Source organism: Apium graveolens, chromosome 9 (genome assembly GCF_009905375.1).
Source record: "Apium graveolens cultivar Ventura chromosome 9, ASM990537v1, whole genome shotgun sequence".
NCBI lineage: Eukaryota > Viridiplantae > Streptophyta > Magnoliopsida > Apiales > Apiaceae > Apium > Apium graveolens.
In genome coordinates this window covers 189,103,699-189,130,990 of record NC_133655.1, presented here as the reverse complement: position 1 = coordinate 189,130,990, position 27,292 = coordinate 189,103,699, and the positions used below count along the sequence as shown (strand labels likewise).

The 27,292-nt window shown below is 34.4% G+C and overlaps 3 protein-coding genes across 4 annotated transcripts; all 3 read left to right on the top strand.

The window, feature by feature from the left end:
* Positions 1–250: 250 nt before the first annotated feature.
* LOC141687409 (homoserine dehydrogenase) lies at positions 251–10,656 on the top strand. 2 transcript variants are annotated; one of them, XM_074492661.1, is made up of 12 exons: positions 251–565; positions 1,413–1,505; positions 2,032–2,109; positions 2,278–2,393; positions 3,008–3,061; positions 4,964–5,051; positions 5,211–5,303; positions 6,056–6,096; positions 8,350–8,403; positions 8,498–8,661; positions 9,834–9,903; positions 10,227–10,656. In XM_074492661.1, exons 2-12 carry the CDS (start codon positions 1,424–1,426, stop codon positions 10,350–10,352), a joined length of 966 nt encoding a protein of 321 aa, XP_074348762.1. In that variant the 5' UTR covers positions 251–565; positions 1,413–1,423; the 3' UTR covers positions 10,353–10,656. The 2 variants fall into 2 exon arrangements, with proteins under 2 accessions (XP_074348762.1, XP_074348761.1); XM_074492660.1 differs by having other exon boundaries at positions 259–565; positions 1,355–1,505.
* A 42-nt stretch (positions 10,657–10,698) lies between these two features.
* Positions 10,699–13,507, top strand: LOC141687408 ((+)-neomenthol dehydrogenase-like). The gene is made up of 6 exons (XM_074492659.1): positions 10,699–11,103; positions 11,540–11,621; positions 11,802–12,039; positions 12,577–12,654; positions 12,744–12,929; positions 13,038–13,507. Exons 1-6 carry the CDS (start codon positions 10,836–10,838, stop codon positions 13,413–13,415), a joined length of 1,230 nt encoding a protein of 409 aa, XP_074348760.1. The 5' UTR covers positions 10,699–10,835; the 3' UTR covers positions 13,416–13,507.
* Positions 13,508–18,849: 5,342 nt separating this feature from the next.
* LOC141685794 (uncharacterized) lies at positions 18,850–20,689 on the top strand (the record flags this gene model as incomplete). Its single annotated transcript, XM_074490880.1, has 4 exons — positions 18,850–19,148; positions 19,263–19,393; positions 19,468–19,646; positions 19,868–20,689. Coding segments are annotated over 4 exons (1,431 nt in total), but the record flags the coding sequence as incomplete, so codon positions are not given.
* Between the last annotated feature and the right edge of the window lie 6,603 nt (positions 20,690–27,292).

Here is a 27,292-nt window from a genome sequence, read left to right as displayed (position 1 = left end):
AGGTCCATCTCTCTAAAAATTATGTATCATGACACTTTTAATTATATGATTCTGACATTATATTGTTCTTACAACCAGATCAACCCAACCCTAAGCAACCCAACCGTCACACAATTATTAGGATTGAGTTTTATAATTTTTTCGAGATTAATGGGTTGAAATTTTTATAACTCTTATTAAATAGACCGGGTTGTTAAAATTATCGAACCGACCCAACTTTCCTGGATCCCCTAATTCTATTGGTTAATTCTACTTTTACCCTTTTACTAATCTTGGACCGACCCATTTGTTTGTTTCTTAGCAGCCTAGTTTTTGAGTCTGTCCATTTGAATTCAGGGCTTATCGAAATCCCAGACGGTGAAAGCCCAAATAGTCTGTGAACAGAGGTGGGTGGACTGGTTTGAAAGTATTGAAGTTTGAAGACGGGGGAGGGGGCAGTGGAGTGGAGTGAGAAAGGGCAACAAGGATGAAGAAGCTAATACCTTTGATTTTATTGGGTTGCGGTGGGGTTGGTGTCGAATTAATCCATCACATTGTTTCTTGCAGATCTCTTCATGCCAATAAGGTATAATTCATGTTTCTGTATTCCTATTATTGTTATTATTATTATTATTATTATTCAGCTACTTCCACTTGTATTATAGCCCAAGGGTTTGAAGATACCTCATTTGCACATTTCGTAATTTTTTACTCAGCAAAATACTTAGCTGTTTTACTCAGCTCCACTATTGCAACCAGTTTGATCAAGCACAATTGAGTGAAAATGATGTTTTTAACTAGGGATGGAAATTTCGGTGGTTGTAACCATTAGTGCTGTTTTAGAGTTGGCTGATATTTGATTAAAATAATATAAGTATTTTCTTAATGGAATTATATATAAATTAACAAGTTTTTTTAGATAATAATAGGATTAATTAATCAATTCATCTCATTTCAGGGTTTGTTTTTTGGTTGTGAGACATTGTACTCCTACTATCTAAAATTTAGGAGGTCGTATAATAAATTTAGGAGGAATATGAAGTTTACTGATCAGAGAGAACAGAGGTTGAGAACATTTTTTTTCTTCCAAAAAAATTACCAACTTTCAATGGTTTCCCCCTATCATTACTCCCACCATGTAAGACGTGGAAACACCATCTCCTTTAACTAATTTGAAATTTATATTGCTCAAGTGCAATATTTTAAAAAGATATATTTGAAATTAAAAAAAATTATTTAAACAAATTACCACTTCAGCTAATGTGCCGTGAAAGTATGTCTTGGATTTCGATTTATCTTTTTCCCTCTTAGTTTTTAAGTTAGGTTATAGTTCAAAAGAATATTGCTTTATCAACATATTATACTGGAGTTACAGGGAGTGCGCTTGCGAGTTGTGGGGGTATGTGATAGTAAATCCTTACTTCTTGCATCAGATGTCTGCACCATGGAGCTGGATGATGCTAAATTGTTAGAAGTTTGCTGGATCAAATCGAATAGTTCTTCTCTGGTGACACTTAGTTCTTCTGGTAATTATGATGCTCCTTTTCTCTTTTTTTTCTTACTACTACCTCCGTCCCTCCTAATTGTTATCGTTTCTCGGAGAGTGTCCGGAACGCATTTTAAGATGAATAAAAAAATATAGTTCTATAACTTTTAATTTTTTTTTTTCTGAATAAAAATAGAATGTTTAAACTTTTATTCAGAAAAATAAATTTTTTAAAAAAAGTTATAGAACTATACTTTTTATTCATCTTAAAATGCGTGTCAGACACTCTCCCAGAAACGATAACAATTGGGAGGGACGGAGGGAATATATGTTATAAGTTGCCATCCATCACACTTGGACGCATGTTATAAGCAAAAATCATGTTTGTTTATGTATGGATCTTTGCTTTTTTATTTTATTTATTTCAAAATTTTATCGGTTTCAAGTGTATCACACCAAACCATAATAAACTAAACATCTAGATGGATAGCTGACCAACTGTAATTGCTTAGCAATTTCGTTTTTCATTTTTCTTTAGTGCTTTCTAAACTGGTTAGTTGTTGTAGGTGAACATCAAGTATATTCCAGTCCAGAAGCTACCATCAAAATCATTGAAGTTGCTTCTTCATTGGGTAAATCAAAAGGTCTGTGGACAATTTCTCTACCTATCAATTCTTTCGGCATGCAAATAAAACTAATGTATCAGTGATGTATAATATAGAAATTTTGGCACATTATCATTTTATGTAGACTAATATTAACTTTAGCATGCTATTACACGAAGATTCTAACATGAGTTTGTAATATGACAGGTTTGACAATAGTTGATTGCTCTGCTAGCTTAGAGACTATTGGAGTACTAAAGCAAGTGGTTGATTTGGGTTGCTGTATTGTGCTTGCCAATAAAAGGCCTCTTAGTTCTTCACTGGTACCAACCACTGAATTTCAGACAATTATTTGAACCCATTATGTGTGCAGAATATAAATATGCTTTGCAATAGACCATTGAAATTTTTGCACAATAGACCATTGAAATTTTTGCACGAGTCTGCATATACCTTTAACCTAGGAAGCAAGGACACGGGTGCGGGAGTGCGTAGTGCGGGGATACGGGAATTCGACAAATATAAAAATATGGGGATACGGGTGCGGCGGGACACGGGAAAAATAAACAAAAAATTTGTATATATTTCTTGTTAAACATAATAAAACTTACTAAGAAAACCAGAAATTGCTTGAAAAATGAATCTAAACACAAAAATACAAGTAAAATCTTTTAGTTTATGCAAAAATGAATACGATAATCAATACTTATGTAGTAAGTAATAGACATGGATACTTAATTTTGTAACTGCAGTTTACTGAAATAGATTTTAACTACAATTTCTAAAGATAAAATTTCATATTAGTATCATGGAAGAATATGTGTGTTCGATACGAGCATACGCGTGTCCGAGAATCCGACACGGGGACTCGGCAGCGACCCAAGTGTCCCTGCTTCTTAGCGTTTAACTAATAATGGTTGTATTATGTTTTTTGCAGGAAGATTTTGACAAGATTTTTAGGGATCCACGTCGCATTCGGCACGAGTCGACTGTAGGTTATCTTTTGTATTGATCTAGCTTGAGTCTACTGTAGGTTATCTTTTGTATTGATCTAGTTTAATAACTTATACTTGAAGAAACAGTTTACGAAAATGCTACAAGATGGATATTAGTGCAAAAGTTTTGGTATTAGTATCAAACCTGGAGTCTGTAGCTCTCTCTGAGCTCTCTCTTTATATATATATATAGGCCATTACTAAATGGAGAACCCTCTTATATGGAGAGCTGTGGAGAACATTGATTTTATTATAGAATTTCATCACAAATTGTAAAATTTTATTTCAAAAAATATAAAATTCGATGCTAATCTAGAATAATAATTATATTTGAATATAATAAAAAATTTAACAATTAAAATTTGAAAAAAAAATTTGATTTTAAATTTGATTCTACATTGAAATAATTTTGAATAAGTGTGATTCTACTGTAGAACCACTTTAAACTTTTTCATTAAATTTTAATGATTTTTTAAATGAAAAAAGTGTGTAACTTCGTTTTTTAACTTGGTAATTAAAATTTGTAACTATATATGATGAAAAATGAAATATATTATATATTATATATTTTTTTAAATAATGTGTTCTCCACGGTTCTCTATATAAAAGGGTTCTCCATGGAGTGCTACCCCCCCCCCACATATATATATATATAAATATCTTTTACCCTGTCTAGGAGTGTTTCGGTGAAGGGTTTTAGTAACTGCAAATACATACCGTTATCAGGGTCAATCCCCAGTAAAAAGTATCTACATTTTAATTTCTCCCCGTTGTCTACTCTTTCGGAAAAATTTTGTCTTGCTGGTTTCTTCACTAATTTTCTATTTTTTTTACTAAGATAACATAACATTTATCACATTGTCATCGTCTAGGTGTCTTTCAGTTTAACTTCTTTTCGGAAGTACATAGTCATAACAAGACTTATTTTTTTCTCAAGTTCCTGCTTACTAGTTTCCTTTCAAAGAAAGAAGGCTTTTCAAAATTAAATGACCATTGCCTACTTTTATCATAGTTTTAAGAAAGCAGATGGAACAGCGGTGAGCGGACCTTTGTACCACACTGGAATGACTACAGGGAGAACATATGCACTTACTATTAAGACGGTTTTTGATTATTTCAGGTGTCATTAGTACTAGCGCATACAGGTTAATTTTTTCGAAGTAGAGGTCATATGTTGTTCTGTCAGATTAAACTAACAAGTCTAATGCAAAAAATCAAGACATCTGTACAGAGACCAATTTGTCTTTGTTAAAAAATTGAACTTGATTTCACTAGCTTGTGGTGAGCCCTATGTAAACGGCCAAGTATCATTTTTTATCATTAGTTGCTTACAGTAAAGATTGTATATATGGCAAATATTTCCTCTGTTCTACAAAGAGCACTCTTTTCGAAATTAAAAATAAATAAATAAATTACTCCAATCTTTTTACTGCAATATGGTATCCCGCACATGTGTCTGGTACATGCTTTTTTTAGATGATTCATTAGATAACTACACGTAGTCACAAATTTTTTAAGTCTTTTTTTTTGTTCTATACAAAATTTGCTTGCTTGAGATCATATGTTCATTCTTTTTCTGTGCGGAGTTCAGATTTACTTCTCCCATTTTGTGTGTTTTGCGCAGATATTTGTTAATCTGCCTTTGCAGTCTATAGAGTATTTTATTGACCTGTTATAAGTACCTTCTTGGTCCTTTCTTTTGTTTGTCCCTTAATTTGATGGTTACAATAGTTCTGCGCGTACTTGCTTAAGTATTACATCTCTCAACAAAATTGGGAGTATCAAATTTCAATTTGGAACACATTTTCTTCCTTTTTTTGCTAATAACACATTTTCTTCCTAACATATCTAATATAGACGATATCTGTGAAGGAAATTCTGAATGTATAATTTTTTAGGTTGGTGCAGGACTTCCTGTCATTGCATCCTTGAACCGTGTTCTTTCGTCTGGAGATCCAGTTAACCGTATTATCGGTAGTTTGAGTGGTATCAATTCTTAAGACTGAAATTTGTATTATGTTTTACACCAGATTATCTTGCACTTATTGTCATGTACATGTAAATACATTTTATAACAGTATAACACCACTAGTATTAACATATTGAAATACTAATAGCTAATTATGTTATAACTATAACTAATAGGTACATTGGGATATGTCATGAGTGAGGTAGAAGACGGAAAGCTGTTCAGTGAAGTCGTTAGAACTGCTAAAAATCTTGGCTACACTGAACCAGGTCAAATTACATTTTGCAGTACAGCTTTGAGATCTTTTTTACAACTCAGGTTTTCTTGTGAATATGCATATCTACACACACAAACATGTTTTTATGTAAATTGTAGATTTCTTTGTGTTGAAATCCAATTGTTGATGTGTCTCCTTTTGATAGCTCTAGGTTTTACCTGACACTTTTAAGTAAGGCTTAGTGGATAATAAAAGATGTTTACTCAACAAAAGAAGCTATAGATGGAAAAGCAAATGATGTTTGTCTGTAGATGTCTTTGTATTCTCTATAATATCAATTAGATGTCAGGAATATATTCGCACTTGTATAAAGCTTCTGCTCTATATCATCCGGAATTGCTTTATTATTCTTTACTGTTTTGTTTGCACTTGGATGTGTTTATTATTTATGATATGTAGACTATAGTGTCTAATTGGGAAAAAGAATGTAATAAGCACACTCTGAAACTAAATGTAATTGGGGTTTATTCTCCTTTAGCATGTTCTGGTAGGTTCGCTTCAAATTTGTTGTAGCTGTCAGATTTGTTTTGACAGGATGCAAGGTGGTAGTGCAGTTTTTAGATAAATACCTTTATGAAGTCCTTGGCATACATTGAATAAATACAGCTGGTCTGAGACCAAAGTCTCATCTTTTGGTCAAAAGTCAGATGCGCTCTGTAGGATAGTTTGGTTCATATTAAATCATTATGATTATTCTCCTTTTGAATTTATATAGAGACACTTGTTTTAATTTCTACTTTTCAGATCCTCGTGATGACCTCAGTGGGATGGATGTTGCAAGAAAGGTTTGTGATGCACTATCCTGATTTTTTTCAGTTCTGGGTTTCAGTATAAATGCTTCTCCAAATTTGTAGGTTCATGCACATGAATTTATTTTATGATGGAAATCAGATTAAGCAATCATTCCAGTTCCTTTAGATTGGTTTTGATGGAAAATTTAGATAGTAACACATCTATCTTTATTTATGCCCAGCCTTGAAATGACTCCCAAAAATTATAGAGCTAATGAATTATTCCTAACCTGTTGTGGATTTAGTTCAACTTTTATTAATTATTTATATAAACAATTGTGTTTACCAATGCAATACTTTCCGTTATAAATGACAATGGCAGATAATTTGCAGAACTTCTAGCTTTATCTTTGACAACCAGGGCAAGGAAGTATCCGTGGATACATTATTGTAGAAACTAAGAGTATCTCCAATGGGGGTGCCAAAAAGAGTGCCAAAATGCCATGTGGCATGAGGTGGCATGACACCCTTGTTGGCTACCCATTGGAGGCTTAGGGGTGCCAACCAAATTAGCCAACTTTTGGCACCCTCCCAAAATGGAAACAATGTCATATGTCCTAATAAAGACATGTACCTTTCTATCTATTTTAAATTATACTTGTATATGAATAGTTTTGCAACTTTGAGTGCTAATTGTTGGAGTAAATTTTGATAAGAATGGTGTCAAAAGTACAATTGAAAAAAGAGATAATAATATATTAATATTATTGATGAGTTGACAATATTGGCAACCTTGGTTTAACACCCCCATTGGAGATGCTCTAATAATATATGTATATAATTCCGCGGTGTTGGTGAAGAATACATTTGCAAAATCTTCAATTGCCTTATTGGATAGAAGGCTTTGCAGCGTTGTTATCCAGACCTGGCTAGAAGTGTCCAATATGGATACATGTCCAAGAGTCAGATAGTCAGACTCGGCTACACTTTTAAATTTTTATATTTTTTTGGCCTAAAATAAGTGTCCATGTCGGATTGTTGAATTTCCGGCACGGGTACTCGAGGAAAATTGAAGAGTCCGGTAAACATAGCTTTACAGCATATGCTATCAACCTACCCTTAGTAGCAACTTAAGTGCTTTATTAGTATGAATTACTTTGACGAAGAGGGGGTTCATAACTTCTATGCAAGTAATTTAAGTATCTGCAATCAATTTGACAGACCCCGCTGTTGCGATGATGTTTGAACATTTGAATAGTACTCCAGTACTATCAGGATTCAGGACGATTTATCCCCACATGTATCTATCCAGCAGCAGATCCTGTAGATTCACATCAACTAGGCTTTAACCCCAAATGGTTGTAGAGGAACCTAATAGTAGTAATGTGCAAAGGGTGTTATATCTTGGTTATGATACTGAGTACATATGCAGTCCTTTGTGATTTGTGGTGCATAGTATAATTTTTCTAAAATATGGTTCAAGCTATAAGAGCATCTCCAATAAGGGGTTGCCAAGCTAGTTGCCAACTTTGCCAAATCATCATATATATTAATATTTTATTTTCACTCAATTTTATATCAACTTGACAACATTCTACTCCAATAGTTAGCAATCTTTAATTGTTGCCTATGTGGTCCCTTAAATTAAATTGTAAATGGCTCATAAACTAAAAAAGGCATTACTGATATAAACTTTTTGCATTTGTATATGTAATTTAACCATTTTAGGAAGTTGCCAAGTTTTGACTACCTTGGTAGGCAACCTCTTGGCAACCATACAACTCCAATAGGTTGGCAACCAAGGGTGCCATGCCACATAAGATTTGGCAACCCCTTGGCAACCACTATTGTAGATGCTCTAATATGCTCCAGATAAGCCCTCCTAAAACCTCGAGGCTTTGGGAGAGCTTTTAACTGAACATGCTATCAGTGCAAAGGTCTCGCGTTCAAACCTCAATGGCAGCCTATTTTCAACAAAATTTAATATGGATAATAAGGTTGAGTATTTCCGTATAGATGGCTCCCAGTGATCTACTCTTTAATCCCTAAAAATGGCTTTCATGTGAGGGAGAGTGTTATAAATATTATAATATTCAACTATCCCTCCTAATTTTTCTCATACTGATATAGTGCAGAGAAGTCCCCAGCAAATGATAGTATTATCTGAATTTCAGTGCAGATATACCAATGCTAACTTGTAACATGCGATTTATTAAAAAATTTCAAATATGCAATTACCATATAGTTGTAGCCCATTAACATCTCAGGAACTGTCGTATAACATCCTTCTGTTGCTACTGTAAACAGGCGTTGATCCTTGCTCGACTTCTTGGGTTTCGTATTAACATGGACAGCATTAAGGTGATTAATGTCCAAGTGAACTTGACTTTTTCTACGTTCTACTCACATATCACAATAATTACTGTATTGTAATGTGGTATATTGCGTCTTGCAGATTGAGAGCTTTTTCCCTGAGGATATGGGACCCAATGTAATGCCCGTGAATGACTTCTTGGAAAATGGCCTTCCATTGCTTGACAAGCACATTGAAGATAAAATTAAAAAAGCTTCTTCAAACGGGAATGCGCTGCGTTATGTTTGTGTGATTAAGGACTCCAGGTATTTTTGCACTTTTGTGGCAAAATTGTTACAGATGTCAAAAAACTAGCTTATACAATGTGTACAATAACGTGTAACAACCCAATTTTGCATGAAATACTGACTGAGTTAGCTTTTATCAGTCGACTAGAGATAAAATACATATGCCAAGTTTGTTATACTTTTTTCTTGCCTAAATTAGGCCCAATAAACACTGTTTGATATTTTGCATTTTTCAATGCTTATTACATTACAAAAGCATATGCAATTAACATGGTTGACACCCTTGACACTATAGTATATATATCTCGCAGAAGGGTAAGAATAAAGAAAAAATCCTGTCAGATAACTTCATATATATAGACAGAAGCTTGTACCATTACACAGTCAGTAGCCACTTAAATAAAAGAAGGTAAAATTTCTGAAATCCATTAATTTTGGTCATTGTTTCCATTTATAATCACTATCTCGACTAGTCGTCCCTCGGCTAGATTAATACAATAAGACTTGGTGAATTTTTTATTCACATTGTTTTTTGTTAAGAAATGTTTGGTATATGTGGCATTATGTTCTAATGTAGTAGTAGCATAGCAGTAAACTGGTTACCTTGGTCAAGTAATCAATATCTTGGCCATCTTTATGTGAAGACTTGCTAAACCTTTATGTTAGTCTACATGCCATATAATTCATGGCTACAACTCACATGTTATGAGAGAACCATAACATCTTAATTGTTATGTTTCTGCCTTTTTGCTCAACTCTACCTGATGCTTGCTCGTTAAGGAGGTGGCTTCAGCTCAAGAATTATCAAAGTTATTTTGTCTAATCAGGAGCAAGGAATATTTGTGACCTGGAATGTAGAACACCGGTTTTATTAGATGAGAGAAATGAATATGAAACAAAGTTGATATGATAAGTCTTCTTCTACGAGGTGTATGCTGATGGTATTTTTTTTCCCTAAAGAAACACAATGTTGGAAAGTTGGTATTATGAAGGAATATAACCTATTTTATGTAACAGTATGACTTGTTAATTAAAAGACTAGCTGAACACTATGTATATGTCTATGGTGTATACTACATTGTAGCAAAAATGGTGTTTATATGATATGCTTATGGAAATAGAGGGGTGACTTTTGTGACTATGAAAATATCCTTTTTTTTGCATGTGTTAATCTGTTTCACTTTGATTAGGTGTGAAGTCGGAATCCGAGAGCTTCCTAAAGAATCTGCTTTGGGTAGGCTAAGAGGAAGTGACAATGTGGTATGAACCCTCTTTGTGAGCTTTAGATATTTTCATGTTTGATACTTGCATCTCTCCTTCCATTTTCTCTCGCTATGACTGCAATTTTTTAATCTTAATGGTCATCCTGACAAGGACGGTCATTCAGTTCTTTCTATTCATATTCGATATTCCTCATCAAGAGTGTCATTAAGTTCTTTGAGCAGGAACTTAATGATGTAACTTTTGACATTTTAGTTACCCTTCTCCCGACTTGGATGATGATTGAGATATGCATCTTCCAAGAACTGGTGATTAAAGGTTTGAACTGAGATATTTGTTTGAATCTCTTTTATATACTACAGTTGGAAATATACAGTCGATGCTACAATCAACAGCCATTAGTTCTACAAGGCGCTGGAGCAGGCGATGACACTACAGCAGCTGGAGTCCTTGCTGATATACTTGATATGCAGGATTTGTTTCCTTGACTAGAATCACTTTTAGTATTTTTAAACATCAAGGGAGTGTCATAAATAGTTGAAGTTATTTAATGTCATCAGCAAAACTTGAGACCATTACATAAAAAGAAAACTTCTAGTTCTTCATAGAGGTAATATTAAATTTTGTAAACATAAAAGAGAGATTTTATTAGTATTTATCTATGGGATTACTAGACATTGACATTGGATCATTTACTTGATCTGCCTGTGTACCTAAAATACCGTCCTGGGTCTCTTTAGAGAAGTGAAAGAATGTGTTACTTGGGAGTACCCCATCATATCTTATGCTAAACCTTGTTGATTAGAACCAATTACCATTCCCCGCTGTCTTAAATATGTATTACTCTAGTGAAAGAATGACTCTGATGTTGTAAATATCTACGAAACATGCTATTATAATTTATAATTGAATAAAGTTGTTTAAATTCAGAATATTCCAATGTATATTATTTTACAAACAGTCATTTTTGTATGGGCTGTAATGTATGCTTGATGCTATATGCCGCATTGGCATCGATGATGAATATACTTCAGTCGGTGAAGCTTATTACGAAGCAATATCACTGTCATCCTAGGTATATATATATCTTGCTTTCTGTTTGTGTTACCCTTTATGTCTCTCTCTCTCTCTCGCACACGTATTTCGCCAATGTGTTGCAGCGAACTACTTTTTTTGAAACGAAAAACAATACTACAAGAAATTTCTCCACCGGGTTTCAGTGTGCACAAAACAGATATTGTAAGTATTCTTCTAGCTAATATACTGAAAGAGGTCTCTGTTTATGTATTCTTCTGCTAATAAATCTTCTGTGTTAACTAGAATAAAAAACTGAATTCCAGTGACGAAATTAGGGGACTAACAAATCAAATTTTCATATCAAATCAAGCAATTAAGTTACAATTGTGCTAAGTGAATGGGTAACAAGTTGCACCAAGACCTCGTTGAATTGCAAATAAATATCATTTTTAGTACAATATGGTAGGGCACAAGTTCCTGTCGTGAAAAAGATGCCTGATTTGAACATGTGCATGCATTTTGAGACTACCATTTACTTGTGCAATTTAATTTTTATTTGAATAACTGGAATCTTTACAGGCCTTCAGTATATATTAATGATAAGGATATCATATTCTTGATAAAGACACTTTAACAACTTATCAATTCATTGACCAAGGTACAAGCAAAAACAAAAATCTCAGTCTCCTTCAAAGTTCAGCAGCAAAAATGGTGGTTCATGCAAATGAGGCAACTGAAAGGTACACAAAAGAATCTACTTTACTTCCAAATGCCCAGATCTAAATACTACTAAGAAATTAGAATGAGAACGAGACACTGATACATTTTGTATTGGAATTTCATTACGATTACCTCTGACCGCGTTCAAATCTCATGATCCATAATACTAACAACTTATATATTATTATGTGTTCACATAGGTATGCAGTAGTGACAGGAGCAAACAAGGGGATTGGACTTGAGACAGTGAGGCAGCTAGCAGCAGCAGCAGGGGTAACTGTAATATTAACAGCCAGAGATGAGAAGAGAGGAACTGATGCTGTGGCATCACTGGCTTTGCCCAATGTTATTTTTCATCAGCTTGATGTTCAAGATCCCAGCAGTGTCCACTCTTTGGCCGATTTCATCTGTGCAAAATTCGGAAGACTTGATATTTTGGTATGATACTTTTTTCGGGTGACAAATTTAGCCTATTTTTTTAATAAAATTAACAAAAATGACCAATCAACTTTAGCCGATGTGGAACCCAACTATTAGCGGAGTATCTTATACAAATTGGGATACCCAACTCAGTGGAGTACTCAATAGTATAAAATTGGCCACTTTTTTCGGAATGACCATTTTTGTAATTTTTTTTATAAAATTGGCTATTTTTGTCATTTTTTCACTTTTTTCCTTTTAGTAAATCAAGAGTCCAAGAAGTCGTGGTTAGTAGTAATGTTATTATGACTCCACGTTTACGGATGTAGTCCTTACGGGGTTGTTGGTCTTGGCATCAATAAGGGCCAGCGCGCCCTGCTTTCCATCGCGGTGTGATCAGTACTTTGTGTAACTTGACTTGATAATCGTATTGGTGAACACATTTTGAAACCAAATTCTTGTAATTGTATTGTGTCATCAAGAAAGAGCGGTGAACTAGTACAGATTATGCCCCTTACTATTGGTCTAGTATTTTTATGATACGTGATTTTGCAGGTAAACAATGCTGGCGCTTCTGGAGTGATTGTTGATGAAGATAGCCTAAGAGCAATGAAAATAGATCCTGCATCTTGGGTAAATATGTTGCTATCATTATTAATCTATTTAAGTACATTTGACAGACACGAACTTATCTGTGATTGCTCTGTTGCTTTTTTAAACAGCTCTCAGGCCAAGCAAAGAACATGGTTCAAGGTGTGATTAAAACAAGCTACGATAAGGCAAAAGAATGCCTGAACACTAACTACTACGGGGTGAAGAGAGTTACAGAAGGACTTCTGCCACTGCTAAAGCTTTCCCCTTCTGGAGCAAGGGTAGTTAACGTCTCTTCCCTCCGGGGTGAATTATGGGTAAGCATTTAGGTTATCATCATGACAAATGCCTAATGTATGGCTTTGCTAACACCAAGAATACCCAACATTTGAGATATTTCTAACAAATTTTAATGATTTGTGCAGAGGATCCCGAGTGAGCAGATAAGAAAAGAACTTGGTGATATTGAAACTCTAACTGAACAGAAAATCGATGGGATAGTAGATAGGTTTTTCCTTGATCTGAAGAATGACATGCTTGAAGTGAATGGATGGTCGATGATGTTGCCAGCTTACAGCATCTCAAAGGCAACTCTCAACGCGTATACCAGAGTTCTTGCAAAGAAATATCCGGATATGTGCATAAATTGTGTACATCCAGGTTATGTGGATACCGACATAAATTGGCACACTGGAACATTGACAGTAGAGGAAGGAGCTAAAGGTTCAGTTTTGCTGGCTCTTCTTCCTGATGGATACACTACTGGTTGTTATTTTGATCAAACTAAAGTTGCTGAATTTTGATTCCACATCTTTTCATGCAAAATAATTCCATAATGCTTTTTCTCAACTCTGGTTGTGATCAAGGCGTTCAATCCAAGAATATTAATATTACATGTTGGTTGTGTAAAATTTGTTCGAGTTTAATCGAAGAATTAGAATCTCTTAAAAATTCTCATGTTTGTCTTTTCAGATAGAGGATATTAATACTTGGCCGGAGAATGTATTGTTTAATCATACCGACAAGTCGTTTTTAAAAGATTATAATATTGCCCTGTCTAATAATGTTCCAGCAGTTCAGTTTCTTATGAGCTCAACAATTTTTTCCTCATTTTCACAGCACATGTTCCAGCAGTGAGTTAGAAGATAGAGCTAGAAGATAGAGATGACCGTACAGAGAAAATCCAATATCTGGACAAAAAGAATAAGTCTTCAGTTCTTTGTTTCCTTTGGAAGCGAGTATTTCTATCTAAGGATGAAATACGAGAGATTGCTTATGGGTTGTAAGATTTCCTTTGGGAGAAAACATGAAGCTTGAAGAGGGAGTTCCCTTGAGGTTTCTTGATAAGGTGGGAACAGAGGACTTGTCATGGTGGGGATGGGTTCCAAACAAAAACTTACGAGCACTGGAGAATTAGTTAGGCATTGTGGATGGGGTTCGATAATGGAGAGCATGATCTTTGGTGTTCAGTCATAGGCATGCCTGACCAGCCATTCAATGCTTCAGTGATGAAGGAGTTTGGGGTTGGACAAGAGGTTGAGAGAGCTGAGAATGGTAGGTTTAAGAGAGAAGAGATTGCAGAAGTGATCACAGATTCAGTAAATCATGTGCATGTATGCTGATATCTTAAGCAATATACAGGGAAACAGTTGGCAGGTGTACTTATTTGAGAGTGATGCTAAATAGTTTAACAGCAGAGAACATTTTAAGGATGCGTGAAACTGCACCAACTATGATTTAAAACTCATCCTAGTATGGATATGCAGTAAAATGAAGAGATAAATGTATCAGCATAACTTAATATATGCATCAGAATCACAACAAACAGGACAGATATGGATATTTAACTATTTTTTTTAATAAGCAGAAACATAATAAGTTCATTACGAGTAACCAAACTCTACAAAAGCGACATAAGAAACTTTTATATCCAGGGATATGTCTATCATCATCCAACAGATACAGTGGCATATAAAATTTTATTACCATGTTCATTAGTTTGGTAGATACTACAGCTCATACATACTACTCTTTCATTTAGCATACACACATATTTTCATGACTTCTCCTTTAGGTGAATGCCCTGAAATGTTATACATCTGTAAGAAGAATTCCAGTATTAAGTGCCCTCTTAACGAGACCAATTGCAGAATTATGTGATATCTCATTGAGGTTAATCTTATTTCTGTCATGAGACCAAATGAGGAACCATGTCAGAAAATTGTTATAGAAACACAGATATACAAAAAAATCTTCACTCACTACTTTAACATTGTGGCTGAGAGTTCCCTTGGATCAACTGCCCACCCAATGCTTTCATCTGCCTTCAAATTTTCAAATAGCTCTGTGACGAAGTTTGAAGGGAAAATTAGTTTTCCTTATCTGTCATTCTAATCAGTCAATCGTACATATACCTGTGCAATGTCGATCTAAGCCCAACTCATTATGTTTACTGACATGGGCCTAATATAAGTAATCGATATGTATAAATAACATGTACATGGGCCTTCCTGACACCCCTAAGTTGGAGCATGCGGATCACAAATGCCCAGCTTGCTTAGTAAGTAAATCTTTTTTTTGCTTTCCCAATGCTTTGGTCAAGATATCAGCGAGCGAGCTGCTCGTTACTAGACACATGACCAGTATTAATGATTCCATCTTGGATTGCATCTCTAACATAATGACAATCAACCTTTATATGTTTCGTTCTCTCATGAAATACCGGATTTTGGGCAATATGCAAGGAACACTTGCTATCACAGAAGAGGTTCATTGCCCGAGGATGTTCGACACCCAAACTGCCAAGTAAAGCTTTCAACCATTTCAACTCGGAAGTAATTGCAACCATAGAACGATATTCAACTTCTGCAGATGAACGAGATACAGTTTGTCGCTTCTTTGTTTTCCAAGACACAGGAGAACAACCAAGAAATATAATCCAACCTGTAAGGGAACGTCGCGTCAACGGACAACTGGCCCAATCGGAATCACACCAACCGGTTAGACAGAGATCACAATCTGACTTTAATAAAATTCTGACTTTAATAAAATTCCTTGTCCCGGACATCCTTTCAAGTATCGTACGACCCGAATAGCCGCATCCCAATGTTCTTTACGAGGTGCTTCCATAAATTGAGAGAGAATGTGTACCGTGTATGCCAAATCAGGTCTTGTGAACGATAAATAGATTAGGCGTCCAATTAGGCATCGATATCTCTCCGAATCATCAAGGAACAGACCAGTAGCAAGGGCCAGCTTGTGGTTTTGTTCAATAGGAAATCCAGATGGTTGTGCTCCAAGTAGACCTGTTTCTGCAATAATGTCAAGTGCATACTTGCGTTGACAAAAAAAAATCCTTTGGAACTACGAGCTACTTCAATTTCAAGGAAATATTTTAAGTGGCCCAAATCTTTCATATGAAAACATTCACTTAAGTAATTTCTTTAAGGATGCAATGGCGGAAGAACCATTGCCTGATATAACCAAATCTTCGACATAAACAAGGACATTAAGATGAACATCTCCTTGTTGAAGGGTAAAAAGAGAGTAATCTGCATATGACTGAAGAAAACCATAATTCTTTAAAGAAGCCGCTAGCTTAGCAAACCAGCACCTCGAGGATTGCCGTAAGCCATAAAAAGATTTTTTTAAACGACATACCATGCTAGGCTTATCGACACTAAAACCTGGAGGCAATTTCATATAAATCTCTTCATCAAGTTCACCGTGAAGAAAGGCATTATGCACGTCCATCTGATGAAGTTCCCAATTTTTCGCAGCTGCTACATCAAGTAATGCACGAACGGTGACCATTTTAGCAACCGGCGCGAAGGTCTCATTATAGTCTATACCTTCAACTTGATGATTACCAAGGACTACAAGGCGGGCTTTTAGACGTTCAATTTGTCCGTCAGCATGACCCATTTGCAACCGAGAGCCTTTTTGCCAGGTGATAATGCCTCCATAACCCAAGTTTCATTGTCCTCTAACGCAATAAATTCTTTTTACATTGCATCACGCCACCCTGAGTCTTTTATTGCTTCATTAAAATTGCGAGGCACATGACCACGAAGCACAGCTACAAGAAATATACAGGCCCGGTCCTGAGGGTAGTTTAGAGGAGGGGCAATGGCCTACGGCCCATAGCTACATGGTGACCCAAAATTTTATAGGTGTTGTAGTACTAGTAATAGTTAAAAAAAAAGTGTATGTCTCCTAGTACACAAAATACAACCCAGTTTCTTCACCTTCTCTCCAACCAAGATCCAGGGTTTTTTTACCTCAACCATCCGCATTAAACCCATTAAAATTTTTCAATAGTTCCGATAAACCAAACCGTTGTTTACAATCAATCTTGATATCCTAATTTCTATTAACTATGGCAACGGGTGATTTTCTCAGTTACTTAAATAGATACAACACCCATTTGAGTAGTGCATTCAATCAGTTGAAATTAACGGAGGATTTTGAGATTGGAAAATTCAGGCTCTTTTTTCTCGAACAAATTAGTATTGGCGTTGCTCTATCCGACGGTGATTGACTGGTGGTTGTGGGATGATTCAGACTTCAATCTTGTAATTGGCTGCTTCATCAGTTCTTCCCAAATCTCCAAATCTCTGTGTACACTATAACTTAAATCCAAGTGTTATCATCTCTTTCTCTAGTTTTTGTATTACTTGATTTAAGTGTTTGATTTATTTGTTTTATCAATTTGAAATGTTGCCTAAAAAGCATTTATCTGGAAGTGCAAAAAGAAAAAAGAGAAAACTTGATGAAGAGTTTGTGTTAGGTCCCAATGTGTTTGTAGAAGGGGGGTTGAATACAAACAGTACCGAATAATCGAATAAATGCGGAATAAAAAATGTGAAACAAAATTCAAGTTAAATAAAAATATTATTAAACTTGAAAGGTGTTACAACAACTGTATCGATTACAAGGAATTAATCTCAAATTAATTATCACAAATTTAGAATAAATTCGACATGAACTTTTTCTATTTTTGCAATAATTAGAATCAAATGCTAAACGCGATTTGAGATTAAGTTTTAGGGATTTTGATCCGCTAGATTGTTACACAAGAACAAGATAAAGATTTCTAGTGGTTTGGATTTAACTTTATAAACTAGAAATTATGATCTTGAAATTTGCAGATGAAGGATGAAATATTTTGCTTCTTTTTCTTTTCTGCTGTGTTCTTGTTTTGACTTGTGTTCTGGATATGTGAATGTGTTCTGCTTCTGCTTCTTTTTAATCAAACAACCGAATAGAATGAACTGGAATGACAATCCTGAGCTCAGCAAGACAATCGGTAGGACTATCAAATGAACTAGCAAGACTATCAGAATGAACTAGCAAGACTATCCTCCTCCCAGTGTAACTTTCGGCAAGACAATTGTTTGTACTAGCATGACTTTCGGTATGACTATCAATTGTCATACCGATTGTCATATTAGTACAATCAGATTGTCTTGTTGAATTTAAATAGATTTTAATCCAATTTAAATTCTGAAAATCCTTAATATTAATTCTGAATTAATTAATCAATTAATTCAATTAATCAATAAATTAATCTTTGCAGATATAATTTATTTTCTTAATTAAAATATATGACTTAATTAATTAATAGAGAATTAATACTAATCTTGAGCAGCAACCATTCTTCTGAAAATCTTCTGAAAATCACTGTCAATTATGAATCAATTCCACCACTTCATTGTTGACACTCGATGTACTGTCTGGTTCATGAGTGACTAACTCCCGTGACGTTTCTTCAAGTCTTGACCTTGATACTCTTGATTTTCTTCAGACTAAATCCTTGTAATTAATTGATACTCTGACGAGATCTCTGTCACTTGATTAAATCCACAACATTGATTTATATCACTGAGGCTTGATCAATTTCTTGAACTTCTTCCAGTGAATTAATTCCTCAAGTCTGTAGATGCACCTTGTTTCTGAATCCTTTGACATATATTACTTTGCGAGATCTCTTTGACGGTAGATCCACTATTTACTTATTACATTCTTATTTGAGTTGAGTTGAATCCTCGAATATACAAATAGGCTATGACATATGCCTTACAGTTTGTAAAATCACAACAAGGGGCTATTGATAGATTTGTTGTTAAAAATTCAACTCATAACCCAGTTAAGGATTCAGGTGATACTATTAATGATAATGATGAAACTAATATTTCAAATGACGCCACTAATGTTGAAAATGACCCTGGTTTGTGAAATGATGCTTCAAAGATTCCCAACAATCTTTTTGATGTTGACAAGGATATAGGACCAGAGATAGAGCAAGCTCCTCCTAATAATGTTAGTGATCAGGAACAAGAAATAGCTTATGTCAATGTTTACGATCCTAGTAGTTGGACTAATCTTGATAATAAAACAAGAGACATTATAATTGAAAAAGGGTCTGTAAGAGAATCAAATCTTGATTATCCTCTTGATGATAATAATAGGCATTTCTCGTATACTTACTTTTCTAGGAAGTTAAATAATGGTGAAATTAGCGAAAGAAAATGGTTGCTTTATTCTAAACATGTTGACAAAGTGTTCTGTTTCTGTTGCAAGTTGTTTAAATCTGCTACTAACAAAAGTTTGCTAGCAAATGAGGGTTTACGTGATTGGAAGCATATTAGTGAGAGGCTTAAACAACATGAGAACAGTACTGAACAGATGAATAATATGTTCACATGGAATGAAATGAGAGCAAGGCTACATAAAAATGAAACAATAAAAATTTACAGGAAGCGATTACAAAGGAGAAAGAGCGATGAAGGCAAGTATTATTTAGAATTTTTTCTGCTGTGAAATGTCTTGCTACTCATAACTTGGCATTTAGAGGATCTAATGAAAAATTATATCAAAATAGTAATGGCAATTTTTTAGGACTAATTGAAATGATTGCAGAATTTGATGTTATAATGCAAGACCATGTTAGACGCATTCAAAATCGTGAAATTCATTATAATTATCTTGGATATAAAATTCAAAATGAATTGATTTCCCTCCTGGCCAATAGTGTGAAAAGTTCTATAATTAAAATAATAAAAGAGGCAAAATATTTTTCCATAATTCTAGATTGTACTCCTGATATTGCTCATCAAGAACATATGACTCTAATAGTTCGATGTGTGAATATGTCAGCAAAAAAAATTAAAATTGAGGAGTATTTTTTAGAATTCTTAAAGGTGGATGATACATCAGGATTAGGACTTTTTATTGAATTACAAATATTTTAGAGTCTCTTGATCTTAATATTGATGACGTAAGAGGTCAAGGCTATGATAATGGCTCTAATATGAAAGGGAAACACCAAGGTGTACAAAAACGCTTACTCGCAATAAATCCTAGAGCATTATATATGCCTTGTTCTTGTCATAGTTTGAATCTTGCTCTTAGTGACATGACACATTCTTGCACCAGAGCAATTTCATTTTTTGGGATTGTTCAACGCTTATATACATTATTTTATGGTTCTACAAAAAGATGGAAAATTTTGCTTGACAATGTTCCTGAACTTACTTTAAAATGTTTGTCAAATACTCGTTGGGAGAGTCGAATTAAAAGTGTTAAACCTATTAGATTTCAGGCTCCTAAATTAAGATTGGCTTTAACATTGTTATATGATTCTTGTGGTAATGACGCAAAGTCCAAAAGTGAAGCGGAATCTTTGTACAATGCACTTGGGAGTTTTAAGTTTTTGCTTAGAATGGTTATCTGGTATAAAATTCTATTTGTTATAAATAAGGTGAGTAAGAAATTACAATCTGAGTCCATGTGTCTGGACACCACTATAGAACAAGTTGAAGGAATGGTGTCATATTTTGAAAAGTTTAGAGATGAAGGTTATGATTCTAGTATGAATATTGCTAAAAGTATTGCACTTGAAATGGATGTGGAGCCTGCCCTTCCTAAAAAATGTCGTGTCATTAGGAAAAAGTATTTTGATGAAAATAATCAAGAGGAAGAACAATGTCAATCACCTGAAGAATTATTTAGACTTGAATATTTTTTGGTGGTTGTTTATATGGCAATTACTTCTCTGAAAAGTAGATTTGAGTAGCTAAAATATTTTGAAAGTATTTTTCGATTTCTATTTAACTCAGACAAGTTAAAGTCATTGAATGAGACATAATTGAGAGAAAGGTGTGCTAATTTTCACTCTACTTTTTCTCACGGAGATTCATCAGATGTTGATCAACATGATCTTTACTCTGAATTGAAAATTTTGCAATCTATTTTGCCAAATAAACTAATGTCAGCCACTGAAATTCTTAAGTTTGTGAAATCTGCAGATTGCTATCCAAATGCTTCAATAGCTTACAGAATTTTTCTAACGGTTCCGGTGACTGTGGCATCAGCAGAAAGAAGCTTTTTAAAGTTAAAGTTGATAAAAACCTACTTGAGGTCGTCAATGTCACAAGAACGGTTGAATGGGCTTGCAATTTTATCAATCGAGAAGGAAATTCTAGAAAATATTGATGTTGATGTTATTATTAATGATTTTGCATCACGAAAAGCTCGTAGAACCCATTTCTTATAATGTTTTAATATGTGTAACTCAGTATGCTGCTACTCGGGTGTAATTTTATTTTATATACGAGAAAATTTTTATCGTACTTATTATTAAAAGGGCCCAAATTTAATATTTTGCGTAGGGCCCCAAAAATCTAAGGATCGGGCCTGGAAATATACGGTGTCGTGCATAAATTTTTTCAGAATTCACAAAATGTGCTATAGGATATTGTGTACTTCAGGATCCAGGAGAAGCGGATGGACTTAGGATATGACTCAATTTCCGTACATTATGTGCCACATAATCTTGAAGCCATCTTGAAGGTCGTTTATCACGTAACCCCCGACTTAATTCAGGTTCCACATTGTCTAAATCAGCGGTTTGAGAAGCTGATTTTGGGTTGCCTGGACATTAATTGCTGCTGGTGTGTTTTCTGGTGGAATAATGTTGCCCTCTTGTTGCTGCCTACTCAATTCAGTAGTTTTTGTAGTTAAATCAGCATATGTTCAGTTCATGTCAGCAGCCTCATCCTCTTCCATATGCACCTGATTATCATCTGCATTAGGCATTACATACCTATTGTCCAACTCCTCAAAATATTCAGCATCTGTCCCAACATTATCATTATATTGTATTGAACTTTCACCCAGATTTTCGCATTTTTTCTTCTCAAATGGAAATTCATTTTCGTATCATTTCACATCACGAGAAACAAAAAATTCCCTTTTGTCAAGATCGTATAGTTTCCACCCTTTCTTGCCGTTGGGATATCCAACAAAAACACATCTCCTGCCACGAGGTGTAAATTTATTACCTTTTGATTCCTGATTGTATGCAAAATAAAAAGAACCGAACACCCTCATTTATTCAAAATTAGGAGGTTTCCCAAATAGAACTTCAAATGGTGTTTTATTTTCTAAAATAGCTGATGGAGTTCTATTTATTAAATGCACTGCTGCAAATACACATTCCCCCCAAAAAGTAAGAGGTAAATTAGCCTGAAACATTAATGCTTTGCCGACATTAAGTATGTGTTGATGTTTTCTCTCTACCCGAACATTCTGTTGCGAAAGCGTTTTGCTTGTTGATAGGCACATCTTTACCTCATATGTATATATATATGTACTTCCGAAAGTTTTCGGAGGAAGTACTAAGGATGTGAGTTGACCGTTGTCAACAGATAGGTAAATAAGGGGGAGTTTCTTTTGAAACTAAGATCAAAATATTTAAAATAAGTCGAGATAATATTCTCCGACGTTCTGAAATTATTCGAATGATTTTCCGAAAATCAGAAAGTATTTTAATCAGGTTTTATGATTTTTAAATCATAAATAAATTATTTAATAAATAATAAATAATTAAATATTTATCAATAAACAATTAAACCTCGAATGAGTTTACTTTAAAAGAATATTTAAAATAATATTTCTCAACTAATTTATGTTTACGTAATATAATAATCTTTAATATTTAATCGAGTTTGAAATAATTATTCACTGGAGAATACTTCCTCCATAATAAATGAATAGTTAATAAATATTTATTATTCGAACGATAAATTATAGTTAAGGGAATACGGTCTTTGGAAATCGTTTTAATATAAGTTCGAGGTATTTAATATTTCTTAAGTGGACGTTGAGTCCCTTAAAATGTACTAATATGGACTTTTAATTGTCCTATAATATCACCAGAATGATTCCCAAGTTTTTATCTTAAAATCCCGACTGACTCTCGGTCTTATAATTATACGGCACGCTTAAAGCGGAATTAAACATTTTACGATATATACTTATCGTATAAAATCGTTACATTATGTGAAAAAGTCAATTATTACGTATCATGGCAAGCATGGTATTTATGCAATGATAATAAAAGAATCCTTTCACAACACAACAGTAAATGGAGTTGGGTCCGTAAACTTTCCTGGGTATCTCGAGGTGAAGGATGCTTTAGGTTCCGCTCTGAAATCTATAATCATAAACAAAATTCGTTTTGTTAGGTCCCGTTCTAATTTACGGCGACTCGCACTCATGCGCTATGTAATAACCCCAAATTTTGGAATTTTTGAAACCCTTATGAATAGTGTTATGCTGAATAAGAAAACTTTTCATGCCACACTATTTATGGGTTCTTTTAGTGATCTTCTGGGATATTATTAGTACTCTATGTGGTATTTAAGTGTATGTAAAGATCGTCAGAATCCAAATCCGAACACTTTGATTTTTCTCGGAAATCTACCAGATACAGAAAGAATTGAGTATAAGGTAACATGATAAAAATGATTTAAATTCAAGGATTATAAGAGAGGATCATAAAAGGAATATAATGTATTGAGAAAGGTTAAGGAAACCCAAGTAATAAGATCCCAGGTATGATCCCTCAAACGATAAACGAAAACGAAAGTTAAGCGAACCGTATAACAGATCAGCGGTCATTAGGCAAGTAATTAGAAGCTAATCAAAGAGGTTAGTGGGGATTATGTCATCAAACCAATAAGAAGAGGACAAAGGTGGGAGGGTGACATCACTTAGTGACATAAGCATGACCAAAGCAAGTGTGTTGTTGGTTGAATTAGAACCACACAAAAGTTACCATGGAAAAAGGTAATAAAACAAAACAAAATAAATCAAAATCAACCAACCAACAAATCATTTCACCAAAACACAAAGTTATTTCACCATTCTTCATCTTTGCTCTCGGCTTTCAAGGAAAAAGCAAGGAAGAAAAATCCAAAGTCCAAGCTCCACTCAAGCATAAATTCCATGGTTTGTTTTATGGATTCTACATTTCATAACTTAGCTTGGGTATGATTTTAAGCTCTTTATTCAAATGGATTCATAGCTAATTAATTCACCAAAGATTAGGGTGAATAGTGTTTTCAAATTTTAACTTTGTGTTTCTTGATTTCATTTGCAAGATCAAGGTTATATAAGGATAGATCAAGGTTCTTTGAGGCTCCCTAGTAACTTTCCACCCTCCAAGAAAGGTATAAATCTTCACACCCTTTAGTAATAAGTTGAATGTTGAAGTTTGGAGATGGTTTGGATGGATGAGTAGTAATTTGAATGATAAGCATGATTCGAGCTTAATTGTTAAGTAGTTTAGTTGAATTTAGAGGTGTTATAATATATGATTGGATTAGGATCCTTGAGCTTATTATGACTGAAATCAGTAGCATTGATGTGTATCTTGAGTTGTTGTCGATTGTGAGTTGATTGTGAGATGATTTGGAGTGGTTTAAATTTGGGTAATCGCGTAAACATAGCCGTCGTAATGTCCGAGTTACTTTAGGCTGTTTTTGTTCTTAACATTAGGACCCGTGAACTCACTTCTAGGTTTTGACCATTGCCATGATTAGATAGTTCATGTTACGAGCTTCGTTTTGATATGTAGTTCGTTTGATTCCGATGTACGGTTTAGGAGAAACGACCGTTTTAAGTAACGGCATTTCGCAAACGAACCATTACCCCTTGCCTTACTTTGAAACATAGGTTAAAGACCTTAAAGGACTAATTGGAGTATGAAACATTTATGTAAAGTGTATTAGGCAGTTGGTAAGACACTCGCGAAAGAATCTCCTTAAAACCCCTAATGGTTAATTTATTAAAAATGGTGGAGCCGAGGGTACTCGAGCGACTTAAGTGAATCGTTAAGCGCAAAAGCGAACGTTAGGGTCTAATTGGTTAAAGTATAGATTCATAAGCGACTTTGGTTTAATTCCAACTTATATGTTGTTTATAGGTTACCAGACTCGTCCCAAGCCATTTGTAACCCCAGTCGCTCAGGCAAGTTTTCTATCCGTTATACTGTTGTTGTGATGTATACATTTGTACATGCATTATCTTGTGATAGATGCATAATGGTTATTTAGCAAATTCTTGCGATATATTATAGCATGTGATATGGTATATATGCATGCCTGTTTCGTATTCTTGATACATATATCTGTTGATTCAGTTGATAATACCTATGCTAGAGATAAGCGGTAATTTGCATATACCCTTAGTACAGGGGACCCAAAGGTGAACATTTTTCTAAAATCGGGAGTCGATGCTCCCGAGTATAATATATATATTTATATATATATATGAATAGTTTTTAAAAAAAACTATGAATCAAATAAGGTTTATTCGATAACCTTATTTTATTAATGAATATTATTTTGAATATTCATTCGAGGGCTTATGACCCCGTTTATTTTATTATTGAATATTATTTTGAATATTCATTCGAGGACTTATGACTCCGATTATTTACTAATTATTATTCTTAATTTTATTAAAGAATAATGTGTCGATAATCAAACTTACTTTTGATTATTCAAATAAAGATAGTACTTTCGTATAAGTATATCTTTGGTCATTTAATATTCATTGCAAGTATAAGTTTTAAAACTTCTACTTCAATTATTATTATAAAGATTATTCATTATGAGAATATTATTTAAATAATAATATTCGGATATTTTCTAATAATTTGGGACTGATTTATTCCATTAAATCAGCAATACTCCAAACATTCTTAAAAATGTTTGCGAGCCTTCAAAATGATTTTAAAAGTTAGAGCGGACCCCAAAACTCATTTTTTTATATATTTAAGATCTTCCTTTCAAAGGGGATTTAAATATTCGCTCAAAACCTGAGGGATCCGGCTCTGTGGTGTGTTTTATATTCGCAACCAGGTTGCTATTTTGATAAAAGAGTTTTGATTACTTACCCAATACTCGGGAAGTAAAATTCTTGGAACAAGTTAATCCATAACAGGCATCGCCTGGGAAATATCGGTGAGTTTTCCTTTCAAACTAGATACGACTTCTTGGTGGAGCCGTATCAACAAGTTTCTACTTGGGGAAAGTGGGGACGAGCTTTACGTTTCAGAGTCATGGATTTCATCTGAACTAGGAGTGGTGTAAGTGGTCGAGTGGCGCCGGCCCAGCCTTATATTATGGGCCCAAATGGCCTGGAAGTTCCGCAAGACGGTACATTCCTTAGGAGTCCAGTGTTCGGTTGACAAGTAAATCCGACATGTTCTCCTCTAAATGTAGAAAATGGTGGGGTTGTACTACTGCGACTGATCATCGTAAGTGGTCTTCCTGGCGCGACAAAACTCCCGTAATGAGTTTATCATCCAATTGGATATTTCTGCAACACTACCCAGAGCACTTCGATAGGAAGGCTACGGTTGGGCGATTGTTGAGTGTTGGCAGGGAACGGTTTTTAAAATGATGTTTGCATCAAATGAAATATCTCGTAACTTCATTTTATTTTGATGATATTTTAAAGATTGATTCTGTACAAGTTTTGTCTTGTAGCTTAATCTATGGGATGAACTATTTATACATTGAACGGTGGTAGTTCAAGTAGTATTCGGAAAAGATATAAGTATATTGGAGTATCTTGTAACTTCATCTTTTAAACTTATATCTAGTTAATGATTGTCTTATGAATGACAAAGGTTTCAAAAAAACGTTGAGACAAGGGTAGATATATGAGATCACCTTGCAATGATATTTTTATACAGTTATAAACTGGAGCCATGTGTGTATTATGCATGGCAGAGTATTCAAAGATTTTGAAAAGTATATATATATATATACTGAATATTTTGCGACTTGGTCGCATTAAGATATCAGCTTGGTTCATTTCCTCTTGACCAAGACTTTCATGAGTACTATGAGAATGCTCATATATTGTTAATCATTATACATATTATTTTGGTGGGCTTGTTGCTCACCCTTGCTTTCTTCTTTCATCACACAACAACAGATAGAAAAGATGAACATGACCAAGCTCCCGGTTCGCAAGCGGTTAGGAAACGTTCCGCAGTTTCCTGTAGGCGTTGATGCCGTTATAGCCGAGGTAGGATCTACCAATAGGCTAGGCTTTCAACTTCTGATGTACCAGATTTATGTATATTTATGAATTGTAATAATGGCAAAGAAATGTAAATTTATTTAGAAACCCATTTGAGGTGTAATGGCTTATAATTGTGGAATAAAATGACTTGTGTTATTTTTGGTATTCATCTCTGAGACTATAACTTGTGGTGTGTGTGTGTATGTTGTGGGGTCACAGTACGTAGTAGTTCGTTATTTATTAAGATTAAGTGTTATTAAGGGAAATAGAACTCGTGACAACCCGGATCCCCGAC